Consider the following 27,375-nt stretch of genomic DNA (forward strand, 5'->3'; position numbering starts at 1 on the left):
TGTTAGCTATAGGAAGGAGGTGAGCTACTGTAGAACCAGACATGAGAGGTGTCAGCTGTAGGAAGGAGGTGAGCTACTGTAGAACCAGACATGAGAGGTGCCAGCTGTAGGAAGGAGTCACGCTACTGTAGAACCAGACATTAGAGGTGTCAGCTGTAGGAAGAAGAGCTACTGTAGAACCAGACGACATGAGAGGCATCAGCTGTAGGAAGGAGGCGGGCTACTGTAGAACCAGACATGAGAGGTGTCAGCTATAGGAAGGAGGTAGGCTACTGTAGAACCAGACATGAGAGGTGTTAGCTATAGGAAGGAGGTGAGCTACTGTAGAACCAGAGATGAGAGGTATCAGATGTAGGAAGGAGGTGGGCTACTGTCGGACAAGGCTGGGGTTAATCTGTTAGTGTATTGAAGCCTCACCATATGCAGTTTAATCGGCAGCTGAGTTAGTGATAGCAGCAGAGCCCCGGCAGAGAAATCCTCAGTTCCACAAAGGCGGTGGTATGAATACTAATGCTGGTCAGTGTGTAGACTCCAAGCTCTGCACATACATAGCTACTGTACATTAGTAGCACAGGAGCGCAAGTGAGAAAAATAACACTAGTATTTCTGGCTGACATTTGTACTTCCAGCCATTGAGCTAGATAGACTTCCCTAAAATACTAGCCTTAGCAAATAGCTGGGGGAGGGGGAAATGCATACAGATAGATATATAGCTCTCTATCTATCTATTTGTATGCACAAGAATACATTTGAAGGTATAAGGCAAACTACCAACTCAGGAAATATTTCAAAACTCAGGAGGTGGATTCTAACTACATTTTATTCTCTAAAGCTGGGTACACACGTAAAAATTTTCTGTCCAACCATCCAACTAGATGATTGGTTGGAATGAAAATCTGGAAAGGTATGAAAGCAAATGACAATCGTCAATTTGCTCCCGAACGCCGGGAAATGGACAAAAACTTTTGTTTGAACAAATAGTTTGGATTAAACATTTAACAAACTTGTCTGACGACCATTTTCATTTGTTTTCTGGCATTTAGGAGCAAATTGCCGATCATCAGTTACTCCCATACGTTACCAGATTTTCATTCCAACCAATCAACTAGTTGGATGGTTGGACAGAAAATCTTTACGTGTGTATGCAGCCTTAGAAGCATTTGCAACGCATGTATCAACTTTATTCATCCTTCAGTGGATATAGACAGCAGCATAAAGTTACCGTCAAAGGATATTCCGACAGCAGAACTTTTATATACTAAAAGTTAGGAACAGCATATTATCGACAAGTGTCAAAGGGACAACAAACCGACAGTGGTGTAAAGTACTTACCCTGTATTAAACAAGTTGAGGACTTGCAATGTAACTACTTTATGACCACAGGTGTTACAGTAAAATATGACTTGTATTACTACTATATACATCTAAGTTATTAATTTATATACAGGTACTGAGTGTTACTCTGTTCAGTTGCATTTTTCCACTCATATTGTAATTGGGTTATGTGATTACATAATGTCTATACAAGATGTTATTATTTGCGAGTGTCAGTTGTGAGCTTAAGTAAAAGTATAAGCATACCCTGATATAATTTAAGCGTGAGTTTATTCTCATTTGGATTTCCCCACGTAGGCCCGGTCTACGACCAATACTTGGGTGGAAGCACTGAATTACAGCAGTCTGAAAGGAATGTGTAAAAAAGAATGCATTTTGTCCATCAGAAATGAATGCCATGTGTCCTTCTTAATAGAGCGGGCTTCTCAAACAACGGGTCTCAGGACCCCAAACAGGTCACGTTTTCCAGGTCAACTAGAAAACATGAACTGTTTGGGGTTGAGAAACACTGAAATAGATATTCACACAAACGCGGTCCTCAAGGCACCTCAACAGTTCAGGTTTTAGAGATATCCATGTTTGAGCACAGGTGGTTAAATTAAATTGACTGAGGTACTAATTAAATCACCTGTGGTCCAGCATGGATATCCTTAAAACCTGGACTGTTAGGGTGCCTTTGCACCAGCCATATCCTAGGTGCAATAAATTGTCTGAAATCAGACAGATCTCACACTTTTATGAGCTGCAGTTAAATGCCCTCTTCCCGTTTTGGAGCTCTGTTATTATACGGTTAGGAGTGCTCTGGTTTCCTCCTTGTCCAACGCTGCAGAACATTGTGGCACCTTGCAATAACAATATACAATTACTACCTCTTAAAATCAAATTCGATACATAGCCAATTTACCAATCCTAGTAGTAGGGACAAAGGTACAAGAGAGCAGCAGGCCTAATATGAATTATTATTGCGTAGAGATGGGAATAACACGTAAGCGGTATATGCATATATCGCGCCATTTATATATTTAAATTAGAGTAGACATCATTCTTGTTTGCTCTGACTAAGGTCAGGATACACGATAATAAAATATTATCCTTAACAACTTGGGAATATGCAGTCATTACGTTACCAGTTAATTTGCTGTAGACAAGAATTGTTAATTACTCAGCAAGAAGAGATAGAAAACAAACAGCATGTTGAATTGAACATATAGAGCCTGTAAGTCGCAGATAACTCCGCTAAACTTCTGTACACCGGCTGCGATCTTCCTGTATATTGTGTCACACCGATTTCTGCAACTGCACCGCCCCATCCCTCCAACTGCAAGAACAGCCGTCACCACTATTAGGGGCACTTACACCTGAAATACGCCTCCCCTCGGCGTACGCACGGCCAAGAACATGGTGTGACTCTGGCAACTTGCCCACTATACACCCATGGCACTCCCACAAGATGGTTCTCTACCCTGAAATGCCCATTTTACGTACGGTAGGAAATATCCCTGTGACTCCGAATCACCCGGAGATACACAAAGATACGCATGTTCGCTTCAGTGCTTGCGCAGTTTGCCGCATATGGACCTGCGTGCAATTTGGAATCAGGCCCATAGTCATTTCTCAATATAATGTCAATGGCTTAGGCTCTTTTTCCTAAGCAAGTAGTGTGCGAACTTCAGTACTGACAGCGTAAACGTCTTCTGTAGTGCACAGTCACCCTATAAAAATAGTTCCCGAGATCATTGATGTCCTATAAAATGTGGCAAACATAAGGAAGTCTTCTTCTGGTTTAGGCAGAACTCTCTAAAGCCTTTGAGATCACCCTTGATGCGTCATCTGCAACGTCTGTCAGGAAGCCGCAGAGCATCCAATAAGCAGTCCCAAAGGCGATGCCCATATCTGCCACGTTGCCTATCTCTGGCACAAAACTAACTACATATTTCTTTAGCATTAGTATAATGACTGTCATGTCTTGTGCCAACAACTTTCGGTCAACGTCACGCTCAACAATTGTTTCCTGATGGACCAGCGGGGATCTGATCACGGACTTCAAATCACTGAGGTCTTTACCAAAAGTCTTTGCTAATTTTTCAAGGGATCTCTCATCCAATCCAAAAGCTTCCTTAAATTGTGTCATAGTATTGACCAAGGCGGCGACATCACCTCTTGAACATAGGTGTGAAATGGCATAGCTAGAGGCCCATTTCCATATTTGCTGCCTAAGGGCATCTTTTTTCTTCTCCAGAGCCTGTCTATAAATATTGGGCAGGGAAAGCAAAAAGACGTGCCTCTTGTGGCTTGGAAGTTCACTCTCCAGAGTCCTCTGCATGTTGTAGAAGTCATACCTGTCTAGTTCCAGGCAGGAGAGTAGAAACACTTGCGGATGTTGAATACCTCCTTCGTAAAGCCCGTTAATACATCCATCACGTATGTCCTTCAAAATGTTCTCCTCACTGTAGTTGTTTCTTCTCCGTATTCTGGAGGCATTCAAGTCTGAGTCAATTTTGGACCTCAAAAAATAAAACTTTTTCCCCATGGAGTGGACGGCTTGTGCCAGTTGGATGTGGTATTCTTTGAATCGTTCAGATGCAAGAATGAAGAAAAAGTCATATTGACTAAAGTTAACTAATTGCACATAATCCCTTGCATTAAAGCTTGTCGTTCCTATTCCAGGGAGGTCCCAGTACTGGACATTTCTATGCTGTGGGTGCGAATAAGGTGTTGGTTGCATTGTGGTCTCCACCACTCCTGTTTTAGCAGCATCTTCATCCTCATCTTCCACACCACGCATGACATTGATAAAAGTGGACTTTCCAGACCCCGATTCTCCGGTTACGGCAATATTCAGAGCGACATGTTCAATGTCAACGAGAGATTGCTTGATACTTCTGGCGGCTTCTACAAAATCTTCCTTCTCGAAGACTGATCTCATCTCCTGCAGTTCGTTTTCAGGAATTAGATGCATAGTTGGCTTCGAATCCATATTTATCTGGTTATATTTACTGTAAAGAAAAGTGTAACGGAAAACATTAAAGAACATGCAACACAGCTAAACTTCAATATACAGTATAGAGAACCTGTGCACTACCGAGCAGAAGAATATGCTTAAAGCTGAAGTTTTGATACCTAAACAAACTTGAAGTTTTTGTATTATAAAAATGTTGCGGAAAAATGTTACATGTAATAGTAAATGCAATTTTACATAGAGTTTTTTCTACGTTCCATCCGCTTGGAAGAAAGCATAAACAGTGTGCTGTATGTGACCGGGGAGACTCAGTCCCGGCCTGCTGTCTGTGTGCTTTCTAGGCAGAGAAGCTGATTGAAGGCAGCAAATGGAAATGTGTAAACAGTAGTCTCACAATGCGTTCCCAGCTTCAGCGCACACAATGTCTGGAATTTCAGTTCTACTGCTCAGCGGCAGAGGCTGACTTGTTGTAATTTAACCCTAATAGCAGTGGTACCCAAACTGTGTGCCGTGGCACCCTGGGGTGCCTCAGGGCACTTGCAGGGGTGCCTCGGGTTAGTGGTAAAGTACCAGATAAAATTATTTTTAGTTAGTGTGATAGGCAAAACTAGTACTAATGGCTGCTAATCAAAAAAATATGGGGACAAAAAACAAAACAAAACAATATAACCGAACCTAAAGGTGACATATAAGCACAATTTATTTCATTTAATTTTTGCTGAATTTCTCAAAAAATAAACTTTTGGCCTAGGGGTGCCGTGGATAAAATGCTGATACTCTAGGGCGCCGTGATTCAAAAAAGTTTGGGAACCGCTGCCTTGCGGCTTTGGGCCACTGACACCAAGGTAGTTTTATGAAGGAACTTTATCGTTGTGTTAGGTAAATATAAAAATTAGGGTTAGAGAATCACTTATCAGCTAGACAATATATAATGGCCATAAACTGAGCAGATTGTCAATTTATAATATTCACCCCAGGGAGCAGCAGCAGTTATAAGGGCTAGGGTTGGATACAACGTTAATATTTTCCAAGAAGCCTAATTAAATATGGTGTATTTGTTGGTGGATAGAGCATGGGATGAGCAGATGGGGGGGTGGCCTAAATTTTCCCCATTATTCATGTGGGGGTACGTTATAACCAGAGATGTGCAGTTCGGTTTTCCATAAATCCGAATCCACCCGGATTTCATGAATCTGGACAGATCCGAGTTGCTGTTCTAATCTGGATAATCTGATTTGGATAAATCCAAGTCGCAGTTCTGATCTTCTAGTGCAGGGGTTCCCAACCACGGTCCTCAAGGCACACTAAAGCTGGCCACACACTAGACCAACTTACATCCAAACAGCCAACTTGTTGATTGGTTGGAATGAAAATCTGGTAACGTATGGGAGTAACTGATGATCAGCAATTTGCTCCTAAATGCAAGAAAACAGATGAAAATGGTCGTCAGACAAGTTTGTTAAATATTTGATCTAAATTATTTGTTCAAACAACAATTTTAGTCCATTTTCCCGCGTTTGGGAGCAAATTGCTGATTGTCATTTGCTTTCATCCCTTACCAGATATTCATTCCAACCAATCAACTAGTTGGCTGGTTGGACAAATAATCTTTAGATGTGTGGCCAGTTTAACAGTCCAGGTTTTGAGGCTAGCCATACTGGAGCACAGGTGACTTAATTAGTACCTCAGTTAATTTGATTAAGCATCTGTGCTCAAGCCTGGATATCACCAAAACCAGGACTGTTAGTGTGCCTTGAGGACCGAGGTTGGGAATCACTGTTCTAGTGGTTTGGAATAATTTTGGATTGCAAAAATCACATGATTTTAGCTGTTTTTAAAACCTTTTTCTCATTTAAAAAAAACAAAACAAAAACCTCCAGATCCAAAACGAAAACGTGCAGAGTAATCCAGATCCAAAACCAAAACCCAAGTATGAATCTGGATCCGAACCAAAACCAACACACGGGAGTCAGTGCTAGAGATGAGCGGGTTCGGATCTCAGAGATCCGAACCCACCCGAATTTCAGGGATCCGGGACGATCCGAGCGACGCTCGGATCTCCCTGCGTGCCCTGGATCCCTCATCCGAGGCAAAACCTTGTGACGCCGCTGTCGGGTCGTGAGGTTTTGTATTGAGCGGGCTTAATGCTGATTGGCTGAGAGCCGTCTGTCACAGCTCTCAGCCAATCAGTGTTAAGCCCATTGAAAATGAACACTGAAAAAGAAGATGGCGCCCGCCGCCTGACACCACCGGCACCCCTGCTGCCGACACCCCCACTGGCAACATCTCCCGCTGCCGACACCACCACTGCCGACACTGCCAGCACCCCTGCACTGCTGCCCCACATACTGAGGACACACTGTCAGCGACCCCCACACTGCCGACACTACCACACTGAGGACACCACCAGCACCCCTGCAATGCCGAAACTGTCAGCACACATGCACTGAGGACACTGCTGGCTCCCCTGCTTTGCCGACACCGCCGGCACCCTGCATTGAGAACACCCCTGCACTGCCGACACAGTCAGCAAACCTGCACTGAGGACACCACTGGCACCCCTGCTCTGCCGACACCGCCGGTACCCTTCACTGAAAACACTGCCAGCACCGCAGCACTGCCATTCCATGTACTGAGGACAATGCCAGCAACCCCCGCACTGCTGACACAGCCAGCAAATCTGCACTAAAGACACCGCTGACACCCCCGCACTGCCGACACAGCCAGCAAACCTGCACTAAAGACACCGCTGGCACCCCCGCACTGCCGACATCATCGGTACCCTTCACTGAGGACACTGCCAGCACGCAGCACTGCCATTCCATGTACTGAGGACACCGTCAGCAGCCCTGCTCTGCCGACACTGCTGTCACAGTAAGTGCACTATTGGTGTATCCAACTCACACTGTATAACACAATTTCCCATCGGTTTTGCAATTCGGAGACTGGATTCTAAATAAAACGACGGAGTTTAGAACACTTTACAACACCGGACCAAAAATGTATACTTTTATATAGACGACTATAGAATCAGCAGATTTACTAATGTGGTTTGTAAAATAAACAAACAAACGATGGCAAACACACCCAAATAATAGACTAACAACTAACAGTCATGGTTGAGTTCTATTGGACAAAGCACTTATTACCAACTTTTATACACGTACGTGTACCTTTCCTTTGTGTTCTGCTATTGCAAAACTAAAAAGACTTAGGGCCTGATTCAGAGCCGGACGCTATTTGCGGCTGCTCGTTCAGAAAAAGGGGCCGGATATTTAAATTAAGCGCTCACTCTTTGAGGTCTGTTGACACCTCTATGTCTGAACGAGCGAACGAAACATGAGCTCACTATTTTGGAAAAAACGCCCCCTGGCCGCTCGCATCCTACTTCATCTCCGCTATTTATTTGATTAATCGAGTACATCGAAAGGCGTATGAACTGCTCGCAGTGCTTGTGGTTGGATTTTCCTACCGCAATCATGCGAGCAGTTCAGGCTAAAAGACAACCAAGTGACGTGGTAGATGACGCTGCTTGGTTAATTATGCACACCGTTAAAACGCCCGTTTTGACCGTTTGGCACGCCTGAGTTCGGATCTCCACTCCCCGTTTTCAAGCACCTTCCCCTGTTACCACCCACAAACACCTCATCCTGTCGCTCAAATTAGCAGGCATTCGCTATTTTGCGAGCACACGATTTCCGACCGCAATGACTGGTTCGCGCATGCGTACTAAAACCCATACGCATGCGCAGATGTGCGAACATCGCTCGGAGCGAACGAGTGGCCGCTTACGAGCGGCTCTGAGTCAGACCCTTAAATAGTAACTTTAACTCATATAGGATAGGCGCTTGAAGGAAATCTACACTGACAATTGTGTAAAAAAAAAAAATAGTGAAAAGTTTATCAAAATAAAAAAACTTTTTCTCTGCCAGATGAAACTTTGCCCAAAACTAGTATGCCACATTTGGTCATAGATACCGACATTCTGGCTGCCCCTTCCGGGAGGGGGCAGCCAGATCGGCAAAAGGGGTGGGGAGTGACCGGCGTTTGTGGGTGGAGCAGGGGGCGTGGCCACGCAATCGCGTCCCTGCTACACAATACCAAGATTTCCGGCATTGTGAAGCAGGGGGCGGGGCTAAAATGACACAATTCGGCGTGAATCGCATCACCGCCCTTCCCTGCTGCGGTGGATTCTCATACAATCACAATCAGGCAGGAGGGGTCGGCGGCTGCCGAGAGGCTTGCCTGCCTTTCTGGGGGCCGTGAGCAGGGGCGGATTGGGCATTACTTTTTGCGGGGAAAATCCCGGTGGGCCGATTGGTTGTGGGGCCGCTTGTTATTTGAGGCCCCGCCCCCCGATTCGCGTCACCCAGCCGGCTCCTGTGTGTTTTACACAAGCAGCCTGGCTGCCTATCAGTACTGCCTGGCTGTGCCTTAGCCTCTCTCGCGAGAAGAGAGGCCAGCGGCCAGCATCCTATCAAGGCTCCACCCAGCGTACAGTCGGAGTGAGGTGAAGTGGCGCTGGACCGCGGGTGACAGCGTGGCCGCGGTGAGGGTAAGTTGCGGCGGGGATGGGGGGCCGCCGGCCGGTCAGAGCAGTCTTTCAGCCTGATCACATCCTCTCCACTCTCCCTTCCCCAGGCTGTGAAGTGTCATGTTTAAGTTTAATTTCACAGCCTGGGGAGGGGGCAGAGTGGAGAGGAGACAATCGGGTCTGGCTGCAGTCTAGGGGGTGGTGATCTGTCTGTTGGGGGAGGGGGGGGTCTGATATACTAGGGGTGGTGCTGGAGAGATGATGATCTGTCTGTGGGGGAGGGGGGTCTGATATATTAGGGGCGGGGGAGATGATCTGTCTGGGGGAGGGGGGGTCTGCTATATTGGGGGCGGGGAAGATGATTTGTCTGTGGGGAGGGGTGCTCTGCTATACTATGGGTGGGGGAGATGATGATCTGTCTGGGGGAGGGGAGGTCTGCTATACTAAGGGCGGGGGAGATGATCTGTCTGGGAAGGGGGGTCTGCTATACTAGGGGTGGGGGAGATGATCTGTCTGGGAAGGGGGGTCTGCTATACTAGGGGTGGGGGAGATGATGATCTATCTGGGGAAGGGGGGGTCTGCTATACTAAGGGCGGGGGAGATGATCTGTCTGTGAGGAGGGGGTCTGCTATACTAGGGGTGGGGGAGATGATCTGTCTGTGGGGAGGGGTGCTCTGCTATACTATGGGTGGGGGAGATGATGATCTGTCTGGGGGATGGGGGGTCTGCTATACTAAGGGCGGGGGAGATGATGATCTGTCTGGGGATGGGGGTCTGCTACACTAGGGGTGGGGGAGATGATCTGTCTGGGGAGGGGGGTCTGCTATACTAAGGGCGGGGGAGATGATGATCTGTCTGGGGATGGGGGTCTGCTATACTAGGGGTGGGGGAAATGATGATCTGTCTGTGGGGACGGGGGGGTTGATCTGTCTGTGGGGAGGGGGGTATTCTGTGCTAAGGGGAGATGATCTGTGTGTGAGAAAGAAGGGCTATTCTGTGCTAGGGCAGGAGGACGCCACTGAGGAGACGCAGGAGGATGACGCTCGGGAGACGCAGGAGGATGGCACGGTGGGTGGATGGTGTCGGAGAGAATTGGGGGTGGCACTGGAGAGGCGCAGGGAGATAGCGCTGAAGAAACACACGAGGGGATAGGTTGGAGACACACCCAGACGGTGGTGCTGGAGACACACATATAGGACGGTAGGAACGCTGATACTATTAGAAGAAACACTGGGGCACAGTAATCTTCAATAAGATAACAATTCTAATGAAACCATATTACTGATGCAAATGGTACCAAAAGAGCAAATATATTTTATTAATATAAAATTGTTTGATATGGGAAACCCACATTTATTATCTGGTTGAACCTCTGTTGCATGATAATGACATTGGTTTTATTGGGACACATACAGGCGGCTTCCAGACCATGGGATCTCGTGCGTGAATAGCAAATACCAACTCAAGACACTGCCTGTCCAGGGAGGATCAATTTCTTCAGAGATTCCCCGTTGCAGAGTAATCATATAGGTAAGAAAATGCTCATTCACATGCTCGCTGTGCTTATTCACTGGAGAGAGGGACTGTGGGCATGGCTATCAGCTCCTGGAGCGGTAGGCATGCCCCCAGTATGACTATGACTGAAACAGGGGGAGTGGCTTGCAGGTATGGTGTTTCGCATTAGGCCACACCCCTTTACACAAGGCCTTCGGCGCGCACACCGAGGGCCGCTTTCACGGTTTTTTCCAGGGCCACTTTCATTTCCCAATCCGCCCCTGGCCGTGAGTGGCACTCGATTTTTGGGAGGCTCCCGCCCAAATCAGGAGGGTAGGCAAGTATGCATTTGGTGTACCTTTACATAATATATTGTTTGTCATGTTAACATATTTTTCACAGAGAGAATAAATAAACAAATACACATTTTGATCGGAAGTGCTGCAGTGTAAACTTAATGTCAGCAAATAATTGGACGTTATCATTTCCTTTTAGGAAGTGAGGCTGGGGAGGGGTCCTCGGGGTTTGTGAGTGTGGGTCCTCTCTACTTCTTCTCTTGTCTCCTTTCATCTAAACGAATAACAAATAACACAGACAAGACAAACACTGAAAATGAAAACCTACGTTAACACTACACTCCTCACACATCCCAGGTACACACAAATAATCACTGACAATTCTGAAAAAAAAAAAATTACAGCAGACAAAACATGACACAAACTTTAAACTAAAACATACTTGCCAACTATTTGGCTGCCCCTTCCGGGAGGGAGCAGCCATATCGGCATTACAGGGGGGGCGTGGCCAGCAAAACGGGGGCGGGGACGGACAGATGACAAGTTTTTGCGGGCGGGGCGGAGCCACGTGAGCGCTTCAATTTGGCCCCGCCCCACACTGCCGACATTAGAGGCATTGTGAAGCAAGGGGCAGTGCCAAAATGACGCGAATTGCGTCACCGCCCCCCTTCACTGCCGGGGTTTTACAGGTAATTGCGGTGGGACAGGAGGGGTCGGCGGCAGCTGGGAGACTTGCCTGCCTTTCCGGGAGGTTGGGAGCGGTACCCGAATTTTCGGGAGGCTCCCGACCAAATCGGGAGGGTAGGCAAGTATGAACTAAATCTGGGTACACACTAGACCAGTGATTTCCAAGCTTTTCAACTCGAGGCACACTACACAAAATTTTAAAATTGCCAAGTCACACAATACGGCTATGCGATGAGCATGACCAATGAATAAACAAACATTGGCTCCCAGATAAAATATACACACATATTGGCCTCCACAGGAATAAAACACACTACATTGGCCTCCACAGGAATAAAACGCACTAAATTGGCCTCCACAGGAATAAAACACACTACATTGGCCTCCACAGGAATAAAACACACTACATTGGCCTCCACAGGAATAAAACACACTACATTGGCCTCCACAGGAATAAAACACACTACAGTACAATTGTGCTGAGCTAACCGCCACGGCACACTTGACAGCCGCTCGCAGCATACTAGTGTGCCACAGCACAGTGGTTGAAAAACGCTGCACTAGACGCTAAATGATTGTCATAGTGAGCCGAATCGGAATGTCAAAGCATCTACATTCTCCAGTGTGTACGCACTTGCGCGCTCCCGTGCGTTGTTAAACGTATCTTCAGGCAGATCAGAAGATATCGTTAGCGATTTTGAATCGTCTAATGTGTACGTGATACCAGACGACCAGGCGATATGGTAACGTTAACGATTAAATGACAAAATGATGCAAGATATATCATACTTGCCGACAATCTGGCTGCTCCTTCCGGGAGGGAGCAGCCAGATCGGCAGAACAGGGGGCGTGGCCGGCAAAAGGGGGCGGGTCCAAATGAGCTGAGGTCGGTTTGCGGGGACAGGGGGTGGGGCCACGCATAATTTTAGCCCCGCCCTCGCTACACAATCCCGAAAAAACAGGCATTGCAAAGCAGGGGGCGGGGCCAAAATGACGCGAATCGCGTCAGCGCCCCCCCCGCTGCGGGGTTTTCTCAGGTAATGGTGGGGGGGTCGGGGGATCGGCGGCAGGCGGGAGGCTTGCCTGCCTTTCCGGGGGGGCGGGAGCTGCACCCGTTTATCGGGAGGCTCCCGCCTGAACCGGGAGGGTAGGCAACCCTGAGATATATCGTTCGGTCATTTCAAAGATTGCACAGTGTGTATGCATTATATCATTTGTTCAGGAGTTCAAGGGAAATTGGGGCGACCATCGCGTCGTTTGAACATCGTCTAGTGTGTACCCGGCTTATGACAAAACTACACAGAAAATGACAAGGACAAGTTCAGAATTCGTTAAATCACTCACCAAACTGCTTTCCATAAAGGCCTTTCCTAACACTTACTGCCTCCACCCACCTTACTATACCCTCACAAAGTGCATGGGAGGTTTAGGGCTTTTTTATAAGGGGTTTTTGATATATAAATTGCATGTGCTATATTTTCCCCCTATATAAACTTATGAGGAAGTGTCATTGAATTTGTCAAAACCGACCTACATTGCTGATGGTTTTCACTTGATCAGAATTGTCCAGATTTGGTTACAATTCAGTGATATGTCCCTCTGAGTAATGACTACAGATGAGCGGGTTCGGTTCCCTAGAATCCAAACCCACCCCAACTTACCAGTTCCGAGGAGATCCGGGTCCCAGCTCAAATCTTCTTGCCAGCTCCGGGTCCAAAAACAGGACAAAACATCGTACTCGCACCATCGGATCTCCTGTATTTTGGATTCGGAGTGCAGTATGGCGGATCCAACCAGTTGCTGCTACCAAGGTAGGAGGCTGCTGGTTGGCTGAGAATGGCTCTCTCTCAGCCAATCAACGTGTCCCCATAGACTTCAATGAGCCCATTCTAAGCCAATCAGCTGCCTGATACCATGCTGCTACTGGCGGCCATACAAATCATTTGTCATTTGCGGGCAGAAGCGATATACATGTAAACACATATTGCACTTCTCAGTCTGGATGGATTGTGAGCTGCGATTTGAGTTTTTTCTTTAAACACTGGGGTTGCCTACATGGAGAAGAGGACCGATCAGCAGAGACAAGGTGAGTATAGTGTGAGTGTATGTATTAAAGTTTTACTTTTCTACGGTGTGTGTCTACTGCCTCTTTTAATATTTCTTTTGCAGGATGACTACAGATGCCAGCGGGCACTTAGGCCTTCATTCAGAGGCGGCCGTACGGTCTACGACCACACGGCCGCCTCGATGTTTGGCCAGTGCGCATGCGCACGAGGGAGCTGGCTCCCTTGTGCGCATGCGTGAGACCCGCTACGACCGACAGCGCCAGTCGTAGTGGGTCTCTTTCCATAGGGGGCGAGCTGTCGATGTTGATTGACAGCTCGTCCCGTTTGGAAGGCGGGCCGGGGGGGTGGCAGCCCAAACGGAGGCATTCCCATGGGAACGCCTACCGTTTGGGGGAGGCCCCACTGACATCACTAGTGATGTCAGTGGAGAGCTTCCGGCTCTGACAGAGCCAGAAGCTCTCCGGGGCTTACGACAAGTGAGACCTTACCCTAGGGTCTCCTCGTAAGCCCCGATGGTCGCGATGGTCTATGACCATCGCGACCATCACCGGAGAGGTCGTTAGAGCTGTGGGTGTTAACCCACAGCCTAACGACCGAAACAGAGGCGGGCAGTCAGGATACAAGTGGCCGCCCAGTTTCTGAGCGACCGCTTGCATCTTCCGACCACCTCTGAATGAGGCCCTTAATGCCCATGCTTGCTGGTACTTGTGGTTCTCCAAGTACCTGCAACCGGAGCAGGCTTGCTAGAACCTGAAGTCCTCCTGTAAAAGACAATATTTTTAATTGTAATTTGTGCCACTTATCAACTCTACACTCACTGCCAGTAGGGGTGTGGGGAATAGCTCTGGGCTATCAGCCTGGGCCTGGGGTGTCCCTGGGAGTGGGGACCACTTTATTGGGTTCCCCACTTCCTGAGGAATCCCCAGGTTTGACTAGTAGGGGGTGCTTAATGCTTTGGCACGCTTCACTGGCTCCCCCGTCTGTGGCATTACCCCTCTGCTAGAAAGAGCCAGGTATTGGTTTTGTAAAATCGGGGGAACACTGTCATTTTTCACCCGTATTTTCACAACTAGGATTGGCTCAGGAGCCCGGTGCTGGTTGTGTAAAATATGGGGGACCCCAAGGTCATGTTTCCCCCCATATTTTCACAATCAGGTCTGGCACAGGAGCCAGTCGCTGGTTGTGTAAAATATGGGGGACCCCTACATCCCCTCCCCTTATTTTCACATCAAGGATCGTCTCAAGAAAGCTTGGTGCTGGTTGTGCATTTTTGTTTTCAATTTTTAACACTATATTTACTAGGGGTGTGCACCGGTCACTTTTCGTGTTTTGTGTTTTGGTTTTGGATCTGGATCTTTCTTCGTGTTTTGGATCTGGATTGGTTTTGCCAAAACCACCCTTCGGTGTTTTGGGTTCAGGGTTTTGTGTTTTGGATCTGTATTTTTTTTTAAAAAAAAGCATAAAAACAGCTAAAATCACAGAATGTGTTGATTTTTCTACTCCTATGCTATTATTAACCTCAAAAACCTTAATTTCCACTCATTTCCAGTCTATTCTGAACACCTCACTCCTCACAATAGTGTTTTTATGTCCAAAAGGTTGCACCGAGGTAGATGGATGACTATGCTAAGCGACACGAGTGGGCGGCACAAACGCGTGGCCCATCTAGGAGTGACACTGCAAGGATGGCAGTTTGAAAAACTAGGCCGCAAACAGTACATAATTCAAAGAAAAAAAAGAGGTGCAAGATGGAATTGTCCTTGGGCCCTCCCACCCATCCTTATGTTGTATAAACAGGACATGCACACTTTAACAAAGCAATCATTTCAGCGCCAGGGTCTGCCACACGACTGTGGCTGAAATGATTGGTTCGTTTGGGCCCCCACAAAACAAGCTGGCAAATAATCTGTCCCTGCACAAACTGGCTCTACGGAGGCAAGATGTCATCCTCATCCTCCTCATTCACCGATTCCTCACCCTCTTCAGTGTTGTGTACATCCTCATCCTCACAGAGTATTAATTTGTCCCCGCTGGAATCCACCACCACAGGTCCCTCTGTACGTTCTGGAGGCTGGTCTCCCTGGAAGAGTTGATAATTCATTTTTATGAACAGCATCTTCTCCACATTTTGTGGAAGCAACCTCCTACGCCTTTTGCTGACAAGGTTCCCGGCTGCACTAAACACTCTTTCGGAGTACACACTGGAAGGTGGGCAACTCAGGTAAAATAGAGCCAGTTTGTACAGGGGCCTCCAAATTGCCTCTTTTTCCTGCCAGTACAGGTACGGACTGTCTGACATGCCTACTTGGATGCTGTCACTGATGTAATCCTTTAACAGACAGACTCACGCTTGTCGCTGCTGCTTTGAGGATGCAGGTGCGGCTACAGCCCACACATTTCACAAAGACAGAAAAAAAAAGAAGAATTTTTTATTTTGTTTGGAGTGCACTTTGGGGGTTACAGCACCCTTTAACGGCCAAGCCAGCCGGCCCTTTACTTATGACACAGGCACATGCAGTCGCTAAATGGCAAAAGTGGCCAGAAATTTTTCGGGCCACCCAAAGCGTCTCCTGCACGCCCCTGTCGCTTTTCAGAAAATTCTGCACCACCAAGTTTATTGTGTGAGCAAAACATGGGACGTGCTGGAATTTGCCCAGATGTAATGCCCGCACAATATTGGTGGCGTTGTCAGATATCACAAATCCCCAGGAGAGTCTAAGTGGGGTAAGCCACTGGGCGATGATTTCCCTCAGTTTCTCTAAGAGGTTGTCGGCAGTGTGCCTCTTACTGAAACCGGTGATACACAGCGTAGCCTGCCTTGGAACGAGCTGGCGTTTCTGAGATGCTGCTACTGGTGACGCTGCTGTTGTTGCTGCGTAAGGTGATACATTTACCCAGTGGGCTGTCACAGTCATATAGTCCTTAGTCTGCCCTGTTCCACTTGTCCACATGTCCGTGGTTAAGTGGACATTGGGTACAACCGCATTTTTCAGGACACTGAGGACACTTTTTCTGACGTTTCTGTACAGTCTCGGTATCGGTATCACCTGCCTAGTGAAGTGGAATCTAGACGGGATTTGGAACCGGGGACACACTACCTCCATCAGTTGTCTAAATCCCACTGCACTAATGGCGGATACTGGATGCACGTCTAACACCAACATAGCAGTCAAGGCCTCAGTTATACGTTTTGCTTCAGGATGACTGCTGTCGTACTTCATCCTCCTCGCTAAGGACTGTTGGAGGGTCAATTGTTTAGTAAAAGTAGTGGTGTTCCTACTTCCTCTCTGGGATGATGAACAACTCCCAGCAGCAGCAACAGCACTAGGAGGAAGTGGTTCTTGATCTTTCCCTATTTAATTTTTATAGGAGAAAGTTTGGCCCTCCATTTATGTTATATTGATATATACGTGCGGCTAAGGCGCACACAAACACAGAAAATAACTTTTTATATTTGTTAGAGACTAGTGCACTTTGTGGGTTACACCACCCTTTAAGAAATGAGCCAGCCGGCCCTTTACTTATGGGACACAGGCGCACGCTTGGCGCTGCTCCTTTGTTGATGCACGTGCAGCCACAGTGCACACAATTCACAAACACAAAAATATATATTTTTTTATTTTTTTTGGAGTGCACTTTGGGGGTTACAGCACCCTTTAACGGTCAAGCCAGCCGGCCCTTTACTTATGACACAGGCGCACGCTTGGCGCTACTTTGTTGATGCACGTGCGGCTACTGCGCACACAATTCACAAACACAGAAAAAATATTTATTTTTTTTGCACTTGGGGGGAGCACCCGTGATGGACAGAGCACCCCCTGGACAACACTACAGCACCCCTTTAGGACTTGGACATTGCACAGGACTTTGGAGTGGACACAGCCCCTATGGACAACAGCAGCACAGCACAACACAGCCAGCCCCTATGGACTTTGGAGGAGTGGACACAGGGCCTGATTCAGAGCCAGATGCTATTTGCGCTCGTTCGTCCAGAAAAAGGGTCTGGCTATTTAAATTAGGGGTGTGCACCGTCCACTTTTCGTGTTTTGTGTTTTGGTTTTGGATCTGGATCTTTCTTCGTGTTTTGGATCTGGATTGGTTTTGCCAAAACCACCCTTCCGTGTTTTGGGTTCTGGGTTTTGTGTTTTGGATCTGTATTTTTTTTTTAAAAAGCATAAAAACAGCTAAAATCACAGAATGTGTTGGTTTTCTGCTCCTATGCTATTATTAACCTCAATAACCTTAATTTCCACTCATTTCCAGTCTATTCTGAACACCTCACACTTCACAATAGTGTTTTTATGTCCAAAAGGCTGCACCGAGGTAGCTGGATGACTATGCTAAGCGACACGAGTGGGCGGCACAAACCCGTGACCCAACTAGGAGTGACACTGCAGTGGCAGACAGGATGGCAGTTTGAAAAACTAGGCCCCAAACTGTACATAATGCAAAGAAAAAAAAGAGGTGCAAGATGGAATTGTCCTTGGGCCCTCCCACCCACCATTATGTTGTATAAACAGGACATGCACACTTTAACAAAGCAATCATTTCAGCGCCAGGGTCTGCCACACAACTGTGGCTGAAATGATTGGTTCGTTTGGGTCCCCACAAAACAAGCTGGCAATTAATCTGTCCCTGCACAAACTGGCTCTACGGAGGCAAGATGTCATCCTCATCCTCCTCATCCACCGATTCCTCACCCTCTTCAGTGTTGTGTACATCCTCATCCTCACAGAGTATTAACTCGTCCCCGCTGGAATCCACCACCACAGGTCCCTCTGTACGTTCTGGAGGCTGGTCTCCCTGGAAGAGTTGATAATTCATTTTGATGAACATCATCTTCTCCACATTTTGTGGAAGCAACCTCCTACGCCTTTCGCTGACAAGGTTCCCGGCTGCACTAAACACTCTTTCGGAGTACACACTGGAGGGGGGGCAACTCAGGTAAAATAGAGCCAGTTTGTACAGGGGCCTCCAAATTGCCTCTTTTTCCTGCCAGTACAGGTATGGACTGTCTGACATGCCTACTTGGATGCTGTCACCGATGTAATCCTCCACCATTCTGTCAATGGTGACAGTATCATATGTAGTGACAGTAGACATGTCAGAAATTGTTGCCAGGTCCTTCAGTCCAGACCAGATGTCCAAACTTGGTCCTGCCTGCCCTGCATCACCGCCAGCGGGTTGCTTAGGATACCTAAGTTTTTTCCTGGCAGCCCCAGTTGCGGGAGAAAATGAAGAAGGAGCTGTTGACGTGTCACGTTCCGCTTCAGCTGACAGTGTGTTCACCAGCAGGTCTTTGCACCTCTGCAGGCTTGTGTCGGCCAGAAAGAGAGACACCACATAGGCTTTAAACCTAGGATCGAGCACGGTGGCCAAAATGTAGTGGTCTGATTTCAACAGTTTGACCACCCTGGAATCCTGGCAAAGCGAATGAAGGGCTTCATCCACAAGTCCCACATGCCGAGCGGAATCGCTCCGTCTTAGCTCCTCCTTCACTTTCTCCAGCTGCTTCTGCAAAAGCCTGATGAGGGGAATGACCTGACTCAATCTGGCAGTGTCTGAACTGACTTCACCTGTGGCAAGTTCGAAGGGCTGGAGAACCTTGCACAACACCGAAATCATTCTCCACTGCGCTTGAGTCAGGTGCATACCCCCTCCTTTGCCTATGCCATAGGTGGATGTATAGGCTTGTATGGCTTTTTGCTGCTCCTCCATCCTCTGAAGCATATAGAGGGTTGAGTTCCACCGCGTCACAAGCTCTTGCTTCAGGTGATGGCGGGGCAGGTTCAAGAGTGTTTGCTGGTGCTCCAGTCTTCGGCACGCAGTCGCTGAATGGCGAAAGTGGCCAGAAATTTTTCGGGCCACCCAAAGCATCTCCTGCACGCCCCTGTCGCTTTCAGAAAATTCTGCACCACCAAGTTTATTGTGTGAGCAAAACATGGGACGTGCTGGAATTTGCCCAGATGTAATGCCCGCACAATATTGGTGGCGTTGTCAGATATCACAAATCCCCAGGAGAGTCTAAGTGGGGTAAGCCACTGGGCGATGATTTCCCTCAGTTTCTCTAAGAGATTGTCGGCGTTGTGCCTCTTACTGAAACCGGTGATACACAGCGTAGCCTGCCTTGGAACGAGCTGGCGGTTCTGAGATGCTGCTACTGGTGATGCTGCTGCTGTTGCTGCGTAAGGTGATACATCTACCCAGTGGGCTGTCACAGTCATATAGTCCTTAGTCTGCCCTGTTCCACTTGTCCACATGTCCGTGGTTAAGTGGACATTGGGTACAATGGCATTTTTCAGGACACTGAGGACACTTTTTCTGACGTTTCTGTACAGTCTCGGTATCGCCTGCCTAGTGAAGTGGAATCTAGACGGAATTTGGAACCGGGGACACACTACCTCCATCAATTGTCTAAATCCCACTGCACTAATGGCGGATACCGGACGCAGGTCTAACACCAACATAGCAGTCAAGGCCTCAGTTATACGTTTTGCTTCAGGGTGACTGCTGTCGTACTTCATCCTCCTCGCTAAGGACTGTTGGAGGGTCAATTGTTTAGTAAAAGTAGTGGTGTTCCTACTTCCTCTCTGGGATGATGAACGACTCCCAGCAGCAGCAACAGCAGCAGCGGCAGCAACAGTAGGCGTAGCAATGCAGGATCCTCCGGAGGAATCCCGGATAGGAGAGTCAGTCATGCCAGTGACATGGCCTGCAGGACTACTTCCGATCCTGACTAAGGAGGAAATTGACGAGGGAGTTGACGGTGTGGTTTGCAGGCGCTTGGATACAACAGGACAAGGGGATTTAGGTGTCCCTGGACTGCTTACGGTCTTAGCCAAAGTTTCTGAACTTGACAGTAACTTTTTATGAACGCGCTGCAGGTGCCGTATAAGGGAGGATGTTCCTAGGTGGTTGACGTCCCTACCCCTACTTATTTCACCTTTACATATGGTACATATGGCAAGACAGTTGTTGTCCGGATTTGGATAGAAATATTGCCAGACCAAAGAGGTGGAATGTTTGGTCTTCTGCCCAGGCATGACCGTGATGGGCTTTTTCATCCCATGGACAACAACTGTCTCCCCCGGAGCCTGATTTAAACAAACCACATCACCATCAGAATCCTCCTCGCCAACTTCCTCCTCAGCGCCAGCTACACCAGTATCCTCATCCTGTTGTACTTCAACAGTGACATCTTCAATTTGCATAACAGCAAGTGGACTGTGTGTGCTCCTTTCAGCACTTGCAGGGGGCGTACAAATGGTGGAAAGAGCCACCTCTTCCCATCCAGTGCTGGGAAGGTCAGGCATCGCAACCACCACCACACTTGGACTCTCCTTGGGGATTTGTGATATCTTCTTAGAAAGCACAGTTCTTCGCTGTGCTTTTGCCAGCTTAACTCTTTTGATTTTTTTAGTGGGAGGAGGGCTTCCATCGTCATGTGAAGCTGAACCACTAGTCATGAACATACTAGGGATCGACCTTAGCCGTTCCTTGCCACTCCGTGTCGTAAATGGCATATTGGCAAGTTTACGTTTCTCTTCAGCTGATTTAAATGTTTTTTTCAAGGTCATTTTCCTGAACTATGTCATTTGGGATTGTATGTGCCCTCTACTATGACATTGGGCATCGGCCTTGGCAGACGATATTGATGGCATGTTATCGTCTATGTCATGACTAGTGGCAGCAGCTTCAGCACCAGGAGGAAGTGGTTCTTGATCTTTCTCTATTTTATTTTTATCGGAGAAAGTTTGGTCCTCCATTTATGTTATATCGATTTGATATATACGTGCGGCTAAACACAGAAAATATTTTTTTATTTTTACTGGAGAGTAGTGCACTTTGTGGGTTACACCAGCCTTTAAGAAATGATCCGGCCGGCTCTTTACTTATGGGACACAGGCGCACGCTTGGCGCTGCTCCTTTGTTGATGCACGTGCGGCTACTGCGCACACAATTCACAAACACAGAAAAAATATTTTGTTATTTGGTTTGGAGTGTACTTTGGGGGTTACAGCACCCTTTAACGGTCAAGCCAGCCGGCCCTTTACTTATGACACAGGCGCACGCTTGGCACTACTTTGTTGATGCACGTGCGGCTACTGCGCACACAATTCACAAACACAGAAAAAATATTTTGTTATTTGGTTTGGAGTGTACTTTGGGGGTTACAGCACCCTTTAACGGTCAAGCCAGCCGGCCCTTTACTTATGACACAGGCGCACGCTTGGCACTACTTTGTTGATGCACGTGCGGCTACTGCGCACACAATTCACAAACACAGAAAAAATATTTTGTTATTTGGTTTGGAGTGTACTTTGGGGGTTACAGCACCCTTTAACGGTCAAGCCAGCCGGCCCTTTACTTAAGACACAGGCGCACGCTTGGCACTACTTTGTTGATGCACGTGCGGCTACTGCGCACACAATTCACAAACAATTTTTTTTTTAGCACTTGGGGGGAGCACCCCTGATGGACAGAGCACCCCCTGGACAACACTACAGCACCCCTTTAGGACTGGGACACTGCTCAGGACTTTGGAGTGGACACAGCCCCTATGGAGAACTGACTGCACAACACAGTCCAGCCAGCCCCTATGGACTTTGAAGTAGTGGACACAGCCCCTATTAACAACAGCAGCACAGCACAACACAACCAGCCCCTATGGACTTTGAAGTAGTGGACAATAGCAGCACTACACTAAACTACACTACACAGCCCTAACTCCCACCCTCCCTCTTCACTGTCCACAGCCGAGTGAGAAAATGGCGCCGACGCGGGTACCTTATATAGGATCCAAAACCCGCGAGACCCGGAAGGCGGGATGATGACGTTTTGCCTCGATTTCAGATCCGAGTCAGGCGGGAAAAGTCGAGCCTGACTCGGATCTGCCTCGGATCGGGGGGGCTCGGGGGGGGTTCGGATTTCAGATATCCGAACCCGCTCAACCCTAATTTAAATTAACCGTTCGCTCTTTGCGGTATGTTCACGCCTCTATGTCTGAACGAGCGAACAAAACATGCGAACGTAATTTTGAAAAAAACGCCCCCTGGCCGCTCGCATCATACGTCATGTCCACTATTTATTCGATTAATCGAGTTCATCGGACGCCGTATGAACTGCTCGCTATTCTTGTGGTTGATTTTTCCTACCACAATCATGCGAGCAGTTCTAACTATAAAACAACCAAGTGACGTGGTCGATGATGCTGCTTTAGTAATTATGCACACCCTTAAAACGCCCGTTTTGACCTTTAAGCACGCTTGCGTTCTGATCTCCACTCCCCGTTTTCCAGCACCTTCCCCTGTTACCACCCACAAACGCCTCATTCTGTCACTCAAAATAGCAGGCATTCGCTATTTAGCGAGCACACGATTTTCGTCCGCACTGACTGGTTCGCGCATGCGTATTAAAATCCGTACGCATGCGCAGTTGTGCGAACATCAGTCAGAACGAATGAGCGGCCGCTTACGAGCGGTACCTTATATAGAATCCAAAACCCGCGAGGCCCGGAAGGCGGGATGATGACGTTTTTGTCTCGATTTCAGAGTCAGGAGGGAAAAGTCGAGCCTGACTCGGAACGGCCTTGGATGGGGGGGGTTCGGATTTCAGAAATCCGAACCCGCTTACCCCTAATATTTACTTTTACACACAAAGAAGCACTGTACTTTAAAAAAAAATACAGATCCAAAACCAAAATATGTGAGGGAGGTTTTGGCAAATAAACAAAACACGACGATGAATTAGAACCAAAACATGCGGGTCAGTGCACATCTCTGGTAATGACCCTTCAATGCCACACAAAACCAGTAGCAAGGGTGAGCTGTTTTGAAGTGTAGGGAAGAAATTGGGTAGAGGGCTGCAGGAACCCCTGGGGCATACTTGCCTACCCTCCCGATTTGGTCGGGAGCCCCCTGAAAATCGGGTGCCGCTCCCGACCTCCCGGGAAGGCAGGTAATCCTCCCGGCTGCCGCCCTCCCCTCCTATCCCCCCCACTATAACCCCTGCAGTAAAGGGGGCCGGTGATGCGAATCGCGTCATTTTGGCCCCGCCCCCTGCTTCACAATGCCGATATTACAGGCATTGTGTAGCGGGGGCGGGGCCGAACTGACGCGATTGCGTGGCTCTGCCCCCAGCCCGCCCCTAAGTGTGTGTCACCAGCCCAGCCACTCCCCCTTGTCACAGACACGCCCCCCCCCGTCCTGCCGATCTGGCTGCTTCCTCCCGGAAGGAGCAGCCAGAAAGTAGGCAGGTATGCCCTGGGAGCATGTGCCGTTCTCGTGATGGGATGTGGCATGCAGACACGCCCCATTCTCTAGCACTGGATGCTGACTCAATATTCATACAGTATGTACTTTGTCAGTAAATGAATACGTAGCTGATGGCCAGACTCTTCATTCATCACGGTCACACATTCTCAGACAGACTATTGGCCTCAAGCATGGCAGGTTATGTCTGTGAAAAAATATAGTAAAACCTCCAAAAGCTGCCATTTTCGAAGGTTTACCGCAATACATAAGGATCCCCATATCTATTAAACAGGGTATTTTGGCCTGCGGTGTGACTATATACTGCAAGCTCCAGAAAGTGTAACTTTCCAAAGCTTCTACACAATAAGCAACACCTATGGGCTTTTTTTGCATATAGAGTCCTCTCCTCTTCCTCACTGTGGCTTTCGCACGTGCCACTCATGGGCAATAGGACTCCCAGGTCATCGCCAAGACAGCTCAGTATGCAGGCAAATGAGGATGAGATGTAACAGAATTTTCTTGTAAACATTTATACATCCCCCATAGACTCGGGCATATGTATATTTTTGTGATGTACATGTAAACATTTATGAAGCCCACACAAGCACTAAAATGTGTCTGTATCAAGACTTGGGCGTATCTTGGCCTTGCATCCCCTAACACTTAGAGGGAAGAGTTGGGGCAAGCACTCACAAGAGGGCTTCATGGCATGGGGGGGTGGGGGGCGGGTGAGGCTTATAATTGTTGTTACAGAATGAACACATGTCTAAACAAACATTTTACTGTTTACCCAAAAATACACACAAACACATTTGTTTTAGACTTAAGGTGCCCGTTCACTAGCAGACATGCAAACTACTGCACGATTATGGCATTGTAATCGTGCAGTCGTTTGTCAGTCTGTGATGCGCCTGCGCTGAACGAGCAGTCGTTCAGTGCAGGCTCATCAATCATCTGCAAACATGCTCAACCTGACGTTATCATCAGGTTGACCAGCCTGTTTGCCCGATGATAGATGTCTAAATGACCAGAGGGCACGGGCATCGCTGGTCGTTTTAGACATTTTTGCAAATGATTGAACGATTGTTATTGTTCAATCATTCAACTTAATCATCTAGTGGATGGGCACCTTAACACTAGCTTGGCCCATTATTTGCTTTCCCAGAATCACCAGGAGGCTCCTGCTTCACAGATCCTGCCCACTTGCCCAGTGAAGTGGGTGGTCCGGGTGCTTTCTAACATTATTCACGGCAAATGTCATCATGGCCCTACAGTACGTCTCACTGCAGCATTACACAGCAGTCAAACAAGTACGCTATTAATAAATTAGGGTTTCACCATATTCCTTTGGTGAACATTATTTAATTTTTTATCACAAATGTGTTCATGTGATTGATTTACAGTATGTAACCCTGATACCACCAGTATGTAACCCTGATACCACGCCTACAGCGTGCAGCAATTGCTTTACGAGGAGATTAGTCATGAAAAATGAATATCGCCCTGAAGCAAGGGGTTGGAGAGGACAGTTACAGTACTTGCACAGAGCTTGGCAATAGGGTTGGCCATTCACCATTGATAGTTAGCAACCATCAATGGTCTGATGGCGATGGTGAGTGTTTTCACCATCAATGGGAGGCCACTGATGGTAGACATCGGTGTCTAATGCCTCATGGCAACTGCATCCCAGTTATGTACTATTATGCACCAACTGTGCATAGGTAAATAATAGATAGCTTACCATTGATGGTTTCTTACTGATGGTGGAAAACCATTGACTATCGATGGCACAGCCGTTGTTAGACAGCCCTACTTAGCGCACAAGGAAGGAGAAAGAGGGGTATAGAGCATGATTTTGCTTTTTAAATGATTATCCCTTTAATACATCGGGCAGAGGGCTCGATTTAGACCCGCTCGCTAGATGCGTTCGCACGCAGCAAAAGTATGCAAATCCGTGATCGCACAGCAAGGCATTAGCACACCCACTATGTCTTGGCATGCGATCGCGCTGTGTATGCAGACACCCGCCAGCCTGTATTAAGATGCCCACTTGTGCATGTCATCTCCAGGATGTGTATGCAACCATCGGTAACATCGAGTACCATCGGATGCATACGCAGCACTTGTGACTGACTATACCCTACCGCAAGCACTGCGAGTGCTTCAGTGTGTAATTCAGCCATGTGACGTGTAGTATGACACTGCGTCTTAATTATGCACGCCTCTGATATGGCGTTAAGACGGTCAGGCACGCCTGCATTCGCACCTCCACTCCCCGGTTTCCAGAGACCATCCTCTGTCACCACCCACAAACGGCTTCTCCTGTCACTCAAGCTAGCGAGGAGTCTATGCACAAGAGGCGAGCACTTCGCGATTGCACAGCCTGGTTCGCGCACGCGCACTGTGATGCGTATGCATGTGCAGAATGCACCCTTTGGCAGGCTGCGTGCGAACGCATCCTTGCGAGCGGGTCTGAATCGGGCCCAGAGCTCAATAAATATCTGACACCTCGCTACTAGACTACACAAAGTAACAGCAAACCCATGATGTAGCGTCACTGTAAATTTATAACCCAATTTCTCACTTGTACTGAAGATGCTGTTATTACTGTCACTGCAGGAGACGTATGTGCCTATTTAGTAAAATAATGGGTAAAGCAGTTTAAAATTATCAGCAGCTTTTTGTCGTCTTTCTTAAGTCTATTTTCTCCATATCTATATAAAAACGCATTCCAGGGCAGACCATGTCCCAGTGAGGAGAGATTACTAATATAGGGCAAGGTGTGTAAAGGTACTATAATACATTGTATACAAGTTTTATGAGAAAAAAAAAAAAAGTATTTATATAATCTAAAATGAATTATACATATAAAGATACATGGTTTCAAAACAGATATACGGTTGTATAAAAAAATTCAGACCTGCGTGGGTTGCTGCAAAAATGTAAAATCACTAAATTGATGGTGGAAAAACCAGTCCCTGGCTGGTAAATGGTGTATAAGTGATTACCGTATTCACTGTTGTGGTTCAAAGATTACAGAGGCAGATGAGATACCAGGAGTGATGTTCCTGCAGCTCTGTGCTGTCCCTGTAAGGCAGCTCCTATAGCCAGCTGTGCTCAGTTATTTAACTTCTGTACAAACAAATGCAATTGTCTTACAGGAAATTAAAGTGAAAGCAGCCAGATACCTTATTCCAGATACTCAGCCTCTCCCGTCACCTCACGTCCTCAGACGTTCTTGTACTTTTCCAATTTAGATTGTTTTTGGGTTCCTCCTCTCCCTGTATTCAGGCATCAGTCTCATCTCCAGCTGACCCACTTTGTGTCTGCTCCCCACTCTCCTCCTGCACACCTACTAGTGGATGTGACCTCACAAGGGGAGGAGCTTCATAACCCTCATAGCTTGTCACAGTGTAACAGAGATATAAGTTTGGAGTGGGGAGGACAGTGCAATGCAGTGTATGAGCAGAGCTGCAAGGTTCTGCCAATAAAATATTTTAGATTGTAAGCTCTCACGAGCAGGGCCCTCCAGTGGAAAACGCAGGAATTCTAGAGGGGGGTTTCCAAATGCCTGATTTTAGGGCGAGTGTGGCCTGTCCACGAAGAGGGCATAGTGTGTCATAATCCCAACATATACAGGACCAGCGATCGCAGTAAGCCATTAGATGCGGCAGTAGGTCCATCCTGCCTGAGCTGAATGTATTTATGTCACATGTGGGCACAATTCCAGAGCATTGGAGCAAGTTTGGGA

The 27,375-nt window shown here is 47.6% G+C and overlaps 1 protein-coding gene across 2 annotated transcripts; it reads right to left on the bottom strand.

The window, feature by feature from the left end:
* Positions 1-1,191: 1,191 nt before the first annotated feature.
* Positions 1,192-26,965, bottom strand: LOC148526753 (interferon-inducible GTPase 5-like). Of its 2 annotated transcripts, none has more exons than XM_088469848.1 (2): positions 26,813-26,965; positions 1,192-4,331 (listed from the first exon to the last, which is right to left on the bottom strand). In XM_088469848.1, the coding sequence occupies exon 2, from the start codon at positions 4,310-4,312 to the stop codon at positions 3,119-3,121; it is 1,194 nt and encodes a 397-aa protein (XP_088325974.1). In that variant the 5' UTR covers positions 4,313-4,331; positions 26,813-26,965; the 3' UTR covers positions 1,192-3,118. The 2 variants fall into 2 exon arrangements, with proteins under 2 accessions (XP_088325974.1, XP_088325975.1); XM_088469849.1 differs by lacking the exon at positions 26,813-26,965 and adding an exon at positions 26,633-26,719.
* Positions 26,966-27,375: the final 410 nt, after the last annotated feature.

This window comes from Taudactylus pleione, unplaced genomic scaffold, assembly GCF_031769625.1.
Source record: "Taudactylus pleione unplaced genomic scaffold, aTauple2 ptg000094l, whole genome shotgun sequence".
Classification (NCBI taxonomy): Eukaryota; Metazoa; Chordata; class Amphibia; order Anura; family Myobatrachidae; genus Taudactylus; species Taudactylus pleione.

What these genes read in the sequence shown, in the direction of transcription:
- LOC148526753 (XM_088469848.1), bottom strand. Translation starts at nt 4,312, where the DNA reads ATGGATTCGAAGCCAACTATGCATCTAATTCCTGAAAACGAACTGCAG.